At 43.7% G+C, this 15,610-nt stretch overlaps 1 protein-coding gene across 1 annotated transcript in view; it reads right to left on the bottom strand.

Moving 5' to 3' along the window:
- The window catches only part of FRMD4B (FERM domain containing 4B), a 137,381-nt gene extending 122,050 nt beyond the window's left edge, over nucleotides 1-15,331 (bottom strand). The window contains exon 1 of the mRNA XM_033141244.1: nucleotides 15,136-15,331. Within this exon, the coding sequence (XP_032997135.1) occupies nucleotides 15,136-15,297 (162 nt within the window). The 5' untranslated portion in view covers nucleotides 15,298-15,331. The remainder of the gene's footprint in view (nucleotides 1-15,135) is intronic.
- Between the last annotated feature and the right edge of the window lie 279 nt (nucleotides 15,332-15,610).

Raw genomic sequence — 15,610 nt, 5'->3', positions numbered from 1 at the left:
ACAGAGCCACCAAAAAGGAGAAGCTTCTGATATTTTCTGTCGTTTGCTTAATAATTTATTTATACCCCACCCATCTGGCTGGGTTGCCCCAGCCACTCTGATTATGTTATATGAATTGCATATAAAACTGCAGTGTAGTAATAACAATTTTAGATCAGGACTATTCATTTTATAGGGATCAGGAACAAAAGTATTGGATTGCTTCTCTTTTTCCCCAAAGCAAAACAGGAAGAGATTAACTCAGTTGGTCTCTAAGGTGCTACTGGAAGGAATTGTTTTATTTTTTATTTTGTTTTGACTATGGCAGACCAACACAGCTACCTACCTGTCATTTTTAAAAAAGTTGTCCATCATCAGGGGCAGATATTTAAAAATATGCTGTTCAATTATTCTGACCAATCAATCAACTAATACTGTACTTGCATATTATAATAATTATTAACCAAATATTTTTAAGTACATATATTTCCAACATTCAATACCTGCAAATTGTTATTTTAACTCTCATTACATTTAGTTCCAGGAGAAGCAGCATTCTGCCAGACCCATTCAACTTTCTTCACCAGCTAATGGGCAGTAGTTTTAGAAATCTCCCTGCCTCCACTGAACAAACACTGTTTTCCTCTCCTAGAACCAAAATGGAAAATACATGTGTGCAATAAATGTGCCACCTGTGCAGAGGAAATAATATTAATTTTTAAAAATGAAGAACAAACATCAAGCCCACACAAAAAAGAGGGAAACTCTAAGCCATATACAAGTTAAATCTTCACCAGCTGAGCATAGTAGTTCAGGTACGGGATGTACTAAAAACAAATGACAAAAAACACTCATTGGGAACTATGGGAGCTATACAAAGACCCAGAGAAAATAACGGCAGCTTGTAAATGCCAGTTGGTAAAGGTAAAGGGACCCCTGACCATTAGGTCCAGTTGCGGATGACTCTGTGGTTGCTGCGCTCATCTCGCTTTATTGGCTAAGGGAGCCAGCGTACAGCTTCCAGGTCATGGGCCAGCATGACTAAGCCGCTTTTGGCGAACCAGAGCAGCGCACAGAAACACCGTTTACCTTCCAGCCAGAGCGGTACCTATTTATCTACTTGCACTCTGATGTGCTTTCGAACTGCTAGGTTGGCAGGAGCTGGGACTGAGCAACGGGAGCGGGAATTTGAACCACCGACCTTCTGATCGGCAAGCCCTAGGCTCTGTGGTTTAACCCCACTTCTTGCAAGAAGGTGTGTCTTTATCTGCTGCACACCTGGCATTACATATAAAGTCAGGTGTAGAGTATGGATGTGTGGCTTGGCCAAAACAGCCTTGCACCAGGCCTAATCAGGCCTGCAGGCCAGAGAGGTTCCCCACCTCTGCTATATACTAATGAAAGATTTTCCAAACTTGGGTCTCCAGCTATTGTTAGACTACAACTCCCATCATCCCTGACCACTGGTCCTGCTAGCTAGGGATGATGGGAGTTGTAGTCCAACAACAGCTGGAGACCCAAGTTTGGGAAACCCTGTACTAATGCCAAGAAAATTGAAAGTCAAAAGCTCAGCCCTATTTTGCACTTTTAGTACTACATACTGAAAGCGGTAATCCCATGTGTTATGGTAGAGGACTTTTGAGTAGGTACCAGATATTACAAAACATCCACAAACCTCTTGAGTTCAGATTACACTTGGCCATGAATCTTGCTAGGTGACCTCGGGATAGCTAGACTCCTGACTATTGCTCATAGCGGCTGGGAGTGACATGAAGTGTGGTCTAGCAAAATCTTAGGGCATAGGTTCCACACCCCTGATGTATATACTGAATTCTACCAATACACAGACATTCATAGGTGTAACAGAAATATTCAAAGCTAAGTGCTAGATGGGAAATGGCCTGCCTCCTGTCTCCAGACACATCCTTTGTTTTTTTACAAGTGATCAAACACTGGAACAAACATGGGTAGAAATGGGCAAACTGCCTTTTTCATATTCATTTTTAATTTGGAGAGAATCACTTCTCTCCCAATTAAGACTATGACCTTTGCCTGCTCAGCAGAGTACCATATTTATCAGGGTTGTGCTGGACAGGGAAAACTCGCCCCATGTGAACATAAGAACAGCCTGCTGGGTCAGGTGAATGGCCGAATCCATCTAATCCAGCATCCTCTTCTCACAGTGGCCAACCAGATACTTATAGGAAGGCCCAAAGCAGAACCCGAGTACAACAGCACCATCCCCCCCTTGCAGTTTCTGGTGTTCAGAAACATACTGCCTTCAACAGTGGAGGCAAAACAATAACCATGTGTAGTTCTAAGGCTTGGCAAGAACTGTTGAGTTTGGAGTTTAAATAAGTATCATGAAGCAGGAATAAGTGTGGAGAACAAAACAGTAATCATGAGGAACAGAGAAAAAAGGATGAGCAACAGACGGCAGTGTAGACTAGAGAGACCTGAAATCATGCAGAGCAAAGAGAAAGCATGCTGGGGTTAACAGTGAGAAAGGGGGTGATATGTATGGGATGCAGTCAGACCAGTAAACAAGGGAAAGGAGGTAGCTGAGAGATGGAGATATAGAGAGAACTGTAGGGGGGAAACAGAGAAAATGGGAAAGGTGCGGGAGGACTAGGAATCATTTGGGACACCTAAAGAAAATAGGTTAAAAGAAAACACTGAATTAAAACTGAAACAAAATGCCCTTCTTTGGATAACAGCAAACAATGCAGTCCTCTTAGAGGAGGGAATGCAAATGTAGCCTTCAGAGAGGTTTCAGTTGTCCCCCCCCCCCCCCGGCAAGAATCTCAGGTGAATTATTAGTCAATGAGAACACAATGCCATCTTTGTTCCATCCACTTCTAACAGACTCAGCCTTTCTCTCAGTTAATCTACGAATTCCCTCAGCATCACCTTGTGGCTCTCTCCTGCCCTGACATGCTCCCCCACTTACTCCTACGTGATCCTCTGATCCTGTGCCCTACTTCTTGTGTGTATTAACAAATGAACTGGCTGAGCGGGAGATTTGCCAGAAGCCCTCCTACACAGCAGGTAAGACGACTAGGCAGACGTCAGAAGTTCAGGCAGGGGAAATACAAATTGGAGTACTATTGCTTGATAGGGAATTCCACCTGGAAAACTGTTTGGAAGAGGAAATCTTTCAGAGAATTAAGGGACAAGTTCACAGGCCTGATGCACTGGCTCCAGCAGAAGCAATAGCACCAGTCCTGCTCACTCCCAACCAGCTGATAAACTGGTTTACTGGAAGCGACCTTACTTCCAAAGTATGTATAGGCTTGCCATGTAAGACAACAAAACCCCAAGTATAAAACCATAAGGGAGCTGATGAATCTGAAATCATAGAATTGTAGAGTTGGAAGGGACCCTTAGGGTCATCTAGTCCAACCGTCTGCAATGCAGGAATCGCAACTAGAGCATCCATGACAGATGGCCAATGAATCAATGAACATACAATTCACATAGTCCCAGTGAAACAGCCACATCTTCACTGCTTACACAAAAGGCGGATGAAGCCTCTTTTGGATGCAATGACTGGGAAGCCTTGTCTCTAGTGTGCACTGCCTGCACCTCAGATGGTGGAGGAACACAGACAAGGGCTTCTGGTGTTCATCTGACCAAAAGGGCTGATTCATATGGGTGGAGGTGGCTTAGAAAATACTAACACTGTTGATTTTCTACAGCCAGCCAGAGTAGACAGCTAGATGCTGCAGCATCTGTGCCATCATTACCATAAACAAAAAGAGATGTGTGGTGCCAGCCAAGGATACAAAAGGAAGCTTATTGACACAGCAGGTCATGGTGAAGAAGCCCCATGTCTTATTCTAGCCATGATGTCTGGGCTGACCATGACTGCCACTTTGTGCTTTAACTGTTGGTAGCTCAGAAATGGAAAAACCAGCTTGTTTACAGCTACTGCTAAAAATTGTTGCACATTTTTTTTTTTTTTTGGACATAATGCATTGGCCATTCAGAGATCCAACAGTAAGCCTTGCTACAACATTTTAAGTAAAAGCTAAGCACATGGCAATCAAATTGATCACTGTGTGCTTGGCCTCCTCCAAGGGGTTACCATCCAAACTGTGGCAAGCACCAAAGCCCTCAGTTCAACCCATATATCACAACACTTATTATGAATGTCTGCCAGTATTTCTCAAACTTTAGTATCTGGCTGTTGTTGGACTACAACTCCCATCGTCCCTAGCTAGCAGGACCAGTATGATGGGGGTTGTAGGCCAGCAAGCGCTAGAGACCCAAGTTTGAGAAACACAGTACTTTGTTTCAGGAATTGTTTAACAGTGGAACAGACTCCCTCGGGAGGTTTTTAAAGCAAAAGCTGGATTGGTCATGGATGTTTTAGTTGAGATCCCTGCATTGCAGGGGGTTGGACTAGATGATCCTTGGAGGCCCTTACAACTCTACAATTCTATGAACTCACTATTGGCATATGTCCTAGCAAATGTCCTAGTTACTGCAGTCATCTTTGGGCCCAATATCCTAGGGATTTCTGAGAATGTTATCCAAGGACAAAGTTGTTCTTCCCCTGGTCAAGCAACAAAATGATGAGATAATGTTCTGGTAGGAGTTTCGCAATGTTATTTGTTTTCCCAACACCTAATGAACATAATAAATGTTCTCATCTGAGAAATGGCATATTTCTCTTAGAAAATAAAATTAAAATAAAAAGAGGAAAGGCACAAACAAGGGCTAACCCAAACGTTGAGGCAAAACTTACAGATCTGAATAAGCAATTGGTTTGAAGGCAAAGAGAGAAAAGTGTGCATGCATAAGAAGCAGAAGATAATGTATCCCAGCACTGACAGCATTATCCTCTTTGCAATCAGTGACAATGTGCCATCTGTACAGGAGATCAGTGGAATTACCAATGACTAATTATGACATGGTAGTCTTCCCTGTTACAACTTGGCATTAAGGTTCAGCATAATTGGGATATTGAATAATGCAGTAATATTTTGAAGCCGAGCGCTGCTTTTAAAAAAAAAGTTACTAATCGAAGATCCAGGAAGTTTGAAGTTCCATTTATACTAAGGCTTTATGCTTGAACTTGGAACAGGAACCGTCCCAACTGCTGAAGGATTTCTACTTGATTAGTGTCATTTACATGGCATATTATCTCATAATATGCTTAACATTCAGGAATAATTCCAAGAATCCAAGGGCAACTGTATTGCATTCCAGTCCTGAAGCTGACCCCAAAGGGGGGATTGGTTTTTTTAGGGGGGGGGACTGCATACTTCTCCTCAAAGTACACCCAATTACTATAGTTTCTTGTGAAGCTCACAAAGCAGGTTAAAAATGTGGAAATCCAGGAACTATTTCATGGTGAGGGTAATTCTTCCTGTGGTGTCATTACAAGCTCAACATGTTCCTGATTGGCTAAAAATTGAGGAAGCCCCTTTTAAAAAAAGGTGTCCATACTGGCGATCGGAAAACTAAACAGGTGGTACATGACACACACAATAAGATTAGAGGGATTATGACTTGCCTTAACCCTCTCCTTTGCTTCCAAAATGTTTTGCACCACTCTAGTCTTAAATGTTTCTATCGATACATCTGTGTTTGATGCTTAAGTAATACAGTGGTACCCCGGGTTGCGTACGTAATTGGTTCCGGGTTACAGTTCATAACCCGAAAAGTACGCAACCCGAACAAGAGCGCGAAAAACCCGGAAGTAGCGGTTTGCGCATCCGCATGTTCCGGGTTGCGCTTCTGGGTTACCGGAGTTTGTAACCCGAAAAGTACGTAACCTGGAGTGTACGTAACCCGAGGTACAACTGTATATTGCTTTGGTATGTAGAGTGGGCAGAGCTGCTGGTTGGGCCATGCCAACGACTTAAGACTTTGATGATATTCAGAGTATCTGTTTCTTTTCTCCTTAAGGAAAAAAAAAAGCAGCACAGCTTAGACTTGAAATTTGTTTTCTCATTACTCACTGCAAGACAATGATAACTGTCCAGAAATTGTGGCTAATTCAGGATTCACAGGCTTGCCTACTGATGGAGCGGAACACCTTTAAGCATTATGAAGTCCAGCATGTGAATGAGCTTCCAGTTCTCTTCTTCAATGCCTTGAGTCCAAGATACTAAGAGAAGTTCTCTTCCTTTTGTTATAATTTTTCCCAACATACTGTCCTACAGATGTTTTGGACTACAACTCCCATCATCTTTGTTGGCTGGCCATGCTGGAAAGCAATGGGAATTGTTACCCCAAACATCTGGAGGGCAACAGATTGGGGCAGGCTGATCTGTTACATTGTTTGGTTGTTAGTTGTCACTACCATAAAGCAGTGTGCTCAACGCACAAGCTTACAGACTAGCCAATTTAATGCAGCACAATATATTTGGGGCTGAAGTAAACTTCATCAGATGCATCATTCCTGATAATCCATGAAACTTTGTGGAATAATACACTTGCTAGCCTCCAAATTGCTAGTACAGTACTGCCCCTTCCCCACTCTGCAAGCCCTATGTGCCAGGGCCTAGAAAGTACCTTAAGAATTGACTCTGCAGAGAACTATTGCTGGTCAGCTGAAATTAGGGCATGTTGAACTATGGTTTCTCACTCTGAATAGCCAATACAGCTATTTATAAACAGCTCTAAATGGAAGGAAATAAAAAATAGAAAACCATGTTCATTTTCTATGAAGATAAAAATAGTCACCAACTTTCTTAAGGTGGTTCTTTAAAAACACTTTGCCAACGCTTCATCCACTGCTTGCGAAATCTAACGTATCTTGTGAACTACGTCAGCAGAGAAATATATTACATAAATGCACAGTGCATAAGGGAGCACTGTTTTTAAATTGGCACATGCAGTGCCATGAAGGAAATGAGATGAAATTCACAGTCTGGAAATGAAATCTGTCCAGAAATGGGGAAGGAGGGGCAATGCAAAACATCATTTTATTCAGTCTAACCATCACCACCCAAAAGCAAACTGAAGTGGAAATATGCAGAGCTGAAATAGTCTGAGAGTAGTTTTTAGGCAGTTGAATGAGCAAAATAAGTTTAACCATAAATTAGGACTTACTTGATTTACTTTCATTATTTCAGAATGTGTTCTAATGATTTCTAATGATTCATTAGAAAATCATGGACCGTCAGAGAAGATGCCAAACACTGCTTCATTATTATTATTACCATATATACTTGAGTATAAGCCTAGTTTTTCAGCACATTTTTTGTGCTGAAAAAGTTGCCCTCGGCTTATACTCGAGTGAGGCAGGTGGTGGGGGTGGTGAGAAAGAAGCCCTTTCTCTCCACTCGTGCCGCTGTCGCCCACTCACCCCAGTCAACCATTCCTTAAGAAGCGTACAAGAATGGCAGTTCTTTACTCTCCCCAGGCAGCTTGTTCCATTCCTGAACTGCTCACATAAATGCAAACTTTAGACCCCAGAAGACAGAAAGCCTATCAGTTAAGGAAGTATTAAAACCCCACAGGTGCTCATTTTCCCTGGCTCCTGCTTAAACAGGACAGGATCCCAGCCTTCTCTGTATAACACAAGGGAACATTGCGCTGTGGGTTAAACCACAGAGCCCTAGGGCTTGCCGATCAGAAGAATGGCGGTTCGAATCCCCGTGACGGGGTGAGCTCCACAGCGGCAAAGGAGGAAGAGGAAGGAGCAGCCCAAAGGGCTGCTTTCGGGCTGCTTGTTCCTCCTCCTCCTCCTCCACAGCAGCAAAGGTGAACCGGCTTATACACGAGTCAATAAACTTTCCCAGGTTTTTGTGGGAAAATTAGGTGCCTCGGCTTATATTCGGGTCGGCTTATACTCGAGTATATACGGTATTTTAAAAGAGAGCTATTGTAATGCCCAAACTTTTCTTTGATCCGCTTGGAAACTCTCTGGCACTAAAGTTTGGATACAGATGTGGAAAGAAAGCATAGGAGTATTCCTAGCTGTGCAGTTTCCATACCTGTGCTTAAAAAGTGAGCATGTGCAATTGAGAAAGTAAGTGCCCAAGGTCTAAGAAAAGACAGTCCATGAATATTATAGGAAGGTAAATAAATAATAATTAGAAGCTCACTGATTGGTCAGAGATTGGTCTCTTCTTCACTTCCCCCAACCCCACAAATTAGGGCTCAACTCACCTCAGCTATTCCCGCTACAAAAAAGCTCTGCTTCCAACCACGCAAAATGGTGTGATCCCATAAAATGGATGGCACCTCTCACTTTTCATTATTCATTATTAGCCTTGATTACAACAGCAACCCTTACTGAATGTGCCTCTGTTGGCAAGGGATTGTCATGTGACAAAGACACATGAGAGCAAAAGCAGCAAAGCAGGCTGGGAAGCGCTAGGACTACTAAAACTGTTGAGGGCTAAATGCTAACTGTTCAGTCACTCTGGGTCATGTGACTCACTCTCTTTAAATGTAGCAACCATTTTCTCTCAGTCTCAGTGTGTTGTGTTGTGTGCGCCTGCCTCAATATGCAGTCAGTACTGTATAGAGCTCAGTCTGTGTTCAGTATGTAATCTCATTCAAACTATTTGGAGCCATGTTATGAAGTAGTTTATTTCAACTTAGTAAAACTTTTATTATTTAAATGAAGAACTCTGCGTCATTAATTTCCGCTGCGCGACAGGGATAGGGGACCTTGGCAAATCTTGGAGGGGGGGGTGTCTCTAGGCTCCTCTACATCCTCTCTTCCAGGGTCCATGTCAGAGGGATACAGCAAGACTTAACACTGCTTTTTTTATCAATTAGGGATTTTCCCACACACATGTAAAGCATTCCCAACTGCTGCAAAGACCTTCTAATTACTACACTCAAAATTACACATATAGATGAAAAGATTTCAAGAAGGGGAATTTACCTTGAAATAAAGGAGGCATCTAGTGGAATTCAACAGAAAATTATTATAGCAGCAGCAGGGAGCTAAGACAGACTTTCGCAAACATCCTATCTGAACTAACAGCTGTCTCAGAATTCTAGGTCTGAACAATTTTGAAAGTCGAAGACTAAACTAGCCTTTAACATTCGTTCACCCCATTACCCAACATCTTGTATTGGGTGTTTCAAAGCTAACAATTTCTCTCTTCCATCTGGAAAAAGAATTGTAAAGACCTTCCCTTTTTTGTGTGCAATATCATTTTGGAAAATTAATCAAGGGTGGGGTGGCAGAGGAAATGTTAATGGTGCAGCTGTCCAAGCTAATGGAGTCTGAATTACAGGAAGCAGAAATTGCCTATTTCTCTCTTTATTCCTCTTTCACAAGTTAGGTCTCGAGCAAATGTGTGCACACTGCCAAGCTTATGTACTGTGCTTAAGTACTTTGTCAGCAGTTTCTCCACCTGACCTAGAAGAAACAACCTTCCTGGTTTCAGAATATGCTCCCTCCACCCACTCTCTACAGAACGCCAGTTCCATTTCAACAACTTTAGGTCAGCCATCACCAAATCTAAAGCTGTTCAGGCACACAGTTTCCCTGCTGCCTCATTACTCTTCTGCAGTGACATCCCACAAATGGGGTACTTTATGTAGCCTGCTCCAGATTAATCCAACAGGAAGACCTCTTGGAAAAAACACTATTTCACTGTATACAGAAGAACTATATTATTATTGTGCTGTGCGTGGTCACTCTCCCAAAGGGACTAACATGGTTGTAAAGGACATTATTTGCCTGCAGGAAAAGCTACAGCTGAAGGATATCAGATAATAGCACTGTGTAGGACTACTGACTGAGATCGTGGAGATCCACTTTGGGTGAAGAGAAACAACCCTGAGCCAGATGCACCAGTGGTATGTCTCCCCAGAGATCATTGCTCACTGACAAGAGCATATGCTTTTCAAGCAAAGTACTGTGCTAGGTGGAGCAATGGGCTAAACAACAAAATAAGGACAACTGTGTCCTGAGCATGTTAGATAAACTATAGAAATTCGAGGAGCTAACTCTTACGGGGAACACTTTTCCCTAAAGATGCCCGAAGGCTTCCAAAGTTGAGGTACACCCCACAGCATTCATACTAGGAAAGGTTGGCATCTGTTTGTGTCTTGAGGTAAAAATGACCTTCTAAACAAGAGGATAACATTCCTGGAGTCTTCTAAGCTCCAGGCTTTATTTGGGAGTCTGGCCAAATCCTAATACTATTAGTATTAGCTCTTACTGACTTGCAAAGGACCCTGCCAAGATTGCAAAGACCCTGTGTGCCAACTCTTCATCAGCACCTTCCAATGCAGATTTCTGAGGACATGGTGCTCTATTTTGTATGGAGCACATAAGAGAAAGTTTGAGGTCGCACCACTATTCTTTCTAGAAAGAAGAAAGTACTCTACCAAAATTGGGTGAAAAGATATAGGGACCTTGTTTTATGTCAGGCTCTCCAGATCATGAGGACCTCCAGATATTGCTGGACTACAACTCCCAACGTCCTAGACTACTGGCCATGCTGGTGGGAGCCGACGGTGGCCAGGAGTCCAAAAACATCTGGAGGGCCACTGGTTCCTTGCCCCTGGCTGGAAGCATGTATGTCCTTTGGTACCACATTTGAACAAGCCAGAGTGGTACTCTGATTGAAGCATCTTAAGGGGGATTCTAACTGCATTTAGGAACACTGTGATTAGGGTAGTTATGTATCCTACTTTATAGAGGACAGTTCTTTAAACAGCAGAGGATTCCAAGTCCATCCAAGTGTGGCTTAAAGGTAAAGGACCATAAGGAGATATCGCGAAGGTCTTACAGTTAGCAGCAGAGCAGACTGAGCAAGCACAGGTCACCTAGGCATAGCTTTCCCAATTATTGGGGATTATTTGCTGTATTTCTATTTAAATTGTATAAATCATTTCTAAAATTTTCATCTATACATATGATCAATTACAGGTAGGTAGCCATGTTGGTCTGCCATAGTCAAAACAAAACAAAAAAATAAAAAAATCCTTCCAGTAGCACCATAGAGACCAACTAAGTTTGTTCTTGGTATGAGCTTTCGTGTGCATGCACACTTCTTCAGATAGGATCAATGTATGCAAATCTCATGCAAATTAGTTCCTCTTTATTTGGCTATGTGCACCTACTGCAGTCTAGGTTCCTAATCAAAGGGAGGATTCTAATCGTATTTGCCTGAGTGCTATTAATTAATTTGTGTATCGCTTCCCATAAAACACCTCAAAGCAATCTGGCAATAAGAAACATCAACTATATATATATATCCAATACAAGTACAGACTCCACTTAAGTGGCTTGTTGGAAAAGGAAGTTGTTGCTTGTTGCTGAAAAAGATAAAAGACAACACCTGTCTGATTTACAATGGGAGGGAGTTCCAAATATGGTTCTAATCTCTTCAAACTCCACTTGCAGAAGTTGGGAAAACAGGAGCATGGATTGATTGCTGTGTAGGGGGGCATTGAGGGCTGAGCTGGCATACACACTCCCACATCCGTTGCACATTCATACAAATAGCAGAAGAGGGTTCTTTTTACACATCTATGGAACCACACCTTTTGAGTGAAGCTGATCCCACTAGTATCCTGAAACACCTGTGGAGATGCTACCAGTCAAAAGTCACAATACTAGGCTAGGTTGACAAATACAGTGGTACCTCAGCTTACAGACGCTTCAGGTTACAGACGCTTCAGGTTACAGATTCTGCTAACCCAGAAATAACGCTTCAGGTTAAGAACTTTGCTTCGGGATAAGAACAGAAATCGTGCTCTGGCGGCGCAGCAGCAGTGGGAGATCCCATTAGCTAAAGTGGTGCTTCAGGTTAAGAACAGTTTCAGGTTAAGAACAGACCTCCAGAATGAATTAAGTTCTTAACCCGAGGTACCACTGTAGTCTGACCTGGTATAAAGCAGCAGTACAGATTTGGCTACCTGGGAACAATTCCCCCCCCCCCCCAGTTCATCTCAAGGAAGACGAATTCTGAACTAGGTTGGGAACTGGATCATTTCTCATCACATAGTAAGAAGAATAGCTCAAAACAACAGATTTGCTTCTCGTTATCTTCTTTGAAGCCAGGAAGCTCGTGACAAAATGAATACATGTTAGATTCTAAAAGAGTTCTAATATTCCAGAATGAGAGTGAAAAGAGTATAACAACAAAAATAGTCCCAAACTTAGCTGTCCTGTACCTGTACAAGGGGGCAGGGTTGATAATGTGATACTTGGGCAAAAAGGGCAGGGACACACTTTAGGGCAAGGGAGGACAGTGGGCCACAAAAGGGAGCAAATGTCAGAACAAACTCAAAGCTGCCACTGCAATGTTGTTCCAACACCACCTAACCTGCCACTATCCTGTCAACAGATCCTGTGGAGGATGGTTGTGGGAGGAACCACACACATACAATTTAGTTTCATTTGCAGCCATGTAAGAAACAGGGCAGAATTTATCAACAATAGCAGTCAACTTTCCCCCCCTTTTTAAGGGAAATTCCCTTATTCTGAATAGGATTCCTCGCAAGAAAAGGGAAAAGTTGACAGCTATGCATCAACCTGGAGCCCTAGTGTTCATGTGTTTGCTAAGCATATGCATTAAGCCACAATGACTTAACGGCCCGGAGTGATTTTTACCAGCTCCAACTGCTATGCCAGCTGCGATGGTTCCTGGAGCAAAACAGCCTGACCATATTGGTCCATGCATGAGCAACCTCAAGACTTGATCACTGTCACATGCTTTATGTGGGACTGCCCTTGTATCTGGTCTGGGAGATAAACTAATATGCAGAATTCAGCAGCCACACTGCTCACGGGAGAAGGTTACTGGTTGCAGAGAGCACTGCACTGGTTGCCGATTTGCTGCTGAGCCAGGTTCAGTGTTCTTGTGCTTATTCACAAAGCCCTAAACAGGTTGGGCCCAAAGAATGTAAGAACTGTCTGATCACCAAGTTCTTCTGATGGGCACTTCTGCTGGTTCGTCTGATCCCCGAGGTTCAGTTGGTCTTGACTAGTGACCAAGCCTTCAATGGAGCAAGCCTACATTCATTACTTTACCCACTTTTGCCCCTGGACCTGCCTACCTGCACATGGCACCCTCAAAAAAGAAGAGTTTGGATTTGATATCCCGCTTTATCACTACCCGAAGGAGTCTCAAAGTGGCTAACATTCTCCTTTCCCTATCTCCCCTATAACAAACTCTCTGTGAGGTGAGTGGGGCTGAGAGACTTCAAAGAAGTATGACTAGCCCAAGGTCACCCAGCAGCTGCATGTGGAGGAGTGGAGACACGAACCCAGTTCACCAGATTACGAGACTACAGCTCTTAACCACTACACCACACTGACTATAAGGGAATGTGGGCCTCAGGCTGAAAAATGTTCCCTACTCCAGGTGTACAGAATCAGAGTTGGAAGGGGACTGCAGAGGTCATTTAATTCAACTGCCTGCAATGCAGGAAACTTTTTGCCCAACATGGGGCTTGAACCCACAACCCTAAGATTCAGTCTCCTGCTCTACTATAAGGAACAAAGACCAATCAGCTGGATGCCCTACTCCAACTGAAATTCAAGGGCATGAGCCAACTTTGTAAGACCACAGAAGGTCACATTACACATATTGTACATTAAGTACTATAATCTCAAGAGATCCTTTGCTGAACCACCCATGCGTTCCCTTTCAATATCACACGCATACGCATGCACGAAAATTCACAACAGCAGGCTGAATATTTCAAAATGATTCTCCTGTCACATAAAACAGCTCTTTTGTGTGGAAATTGCACAGAGCAGTTGGGGACAGCAGGAAGCCTTGCACCTAATGCCTCGTGGGCTGCTTTTACAGAAAATGCAGATAACAACAACAATTGTATTAGCTTTAAAACCATCACAGAGTATATGCCATTGCCCTGCAGCGCTTCCAGGTATCTGCTGGATTTTTGTCTGACTGGCAAACCAAGTATTAAATGGGGTGGAGAGAGGAAAGAGTTATCAGAAGAACACATTTCAATATTTATACCACTCCCTATCCAATATACAACCAAATTACCAGCATAAGGACCCATAAATAATCACTGGGGAAACAGAGTAAATGTGAAATAAGTTTCATGCCCGATGCATGCTCCGTCTACTTGCTTGATGGACGTGAAAGGCAGGCACTGAATTAACCCCACTGGATTTAAAAGCATGTGGTGGCAGCGAAGGGCTGTCCTTTTGAAAGGCATAGGGATAGAAAGGGCGATCAATCTCAATTAGCAATTTTAAACACCGTTGGAGGGCACTTTGCCCAGCAAAAGTTTCCAGAAACCACTACAATTTTAAAAAGTGTGCATGTCCAAAGTCAATTAAGTCACGTGAAAACAGAAACTCTGGCATCTCGGACTTCCACATTGCCAATCTTTCCAGGGACTATAAAAATATAAATTTGTGCCTACATGCCTCTCATTCAATATTTATTTATTTATTTATTTATTTATCCATCCATCCATCCCAGAGCCCTGCTGGATCAGGCCAATGGTTTATCTAGTCCATCACCCTGTTCTCACACTGGCCAATCAGGTGCGTGTGGGAAACCAGTGAGCAGCACGTGACCACAAGAGCCCTCTTCCCTCCTGTGGTTTCCAGCACCTGGTATTCAGGTGCGCAGCTGGGAGCGTAGCCACCATGGCTAGTTGTTTTCGATAGCCCTCTCCCTTCACAAATTTCTCTAATCCTCTCTCTAAGTCATCCATAGAATTGTAGATTCAGAAGGGATCCCAAGGGACATCTAGTCCAACCCTCAGCAAGGCAGGAATATGCACATGGCCCCTATGGGGATCGAACCCGCGACCCTGACATTATCAGCACCACGCTCTAACCGACTGAGCTAACTGACCGAGTTTGAGCTAACTGACCGAGTTGGTGGCCATCGCTGGCTCACTGTGGCAGGGAGTTCCATAGTTCGAAGCAGAGATGCCTACCAACAAAGCCTCAAAGGGGTTTATATATATAAAAAAGGATAAAACAATAACATTTTCAGCAATTTAATATTTTTTTTTTTAAAAAAAGAGCCAACCCAAAGCTAACTATTATCTTGTGCCTCTATAGAAAACATACAGGCTTCACCCAAGAGCATCCCACAGGTGAGTTGGTTAAGGCTGGTTGCACATAGGCTTTCTCACCCCGTTTCTTTCCCCCCTTTACTTTTGGGGCTATGCAATAAGGAGGAACAACCAAAGCACTCGAGGGCTCCCCCCCTTTTCCTTTAATACCTGATAGACGTCCCTTATCCCGCACCACGTCCTCAGCGCCTGGTGGCATCCCCTCACCCGCTGCGTGTACCACCTCCTCAGCGTCGACACCGTCAGGTTCCAGACGAAGCGGCTCCCGCTGAAGAGCAGGTCCTCCACTCCGCACATGAACACCGAAGCCATGACTTTGCCACTTTAGAGGGGGACCCTCTCACTCTCTCGCTCAGAGCCACGCTTCTTCTTCTTCTGGTCTCCCTTGCGCCTCGACTCTCAGCAGTCCAGTTAATAATAATAACAACAACAACAAGGCGCTCCTTCTGCTATTGCAGGCTCATGCTACACCGCGCCGAGCAAGGGGAGGCGCGCTTCGCGGAGAGGCCGGGGGCCAGAGCCTCTCGCACAAACTCCTCATTCACGCTCCCGCTTCCTGGGCAGACCTCCCAGACGCTGCCCCGGCGCGCCTTGAAGCCTAGCCAAGGGCTGAAGCCGAGGCGGC

The sequence above is a fragment of the Lacerta agilis genome, chromosome 2 (assembly GCF_009819535.1).
Source record: "Lacerta agilis isolate rLacAgi1 chromosome 2, rLacAgi1.pri, whole genome shotgun sequence".
In the NCBI taxonomy this organism is placed as follows: domain Eukaryota; kingdom Metazoa; phylum Chordata; class Lepidosauria; order Squamata; family Lacertidae; genus Lacerta; species Lacerta agilis.
The sequence above is the reverse complement of the archived record's forward strand: the minus strand, read 5'-3'. Positions and strand labels throughout refer to the sequence as shown.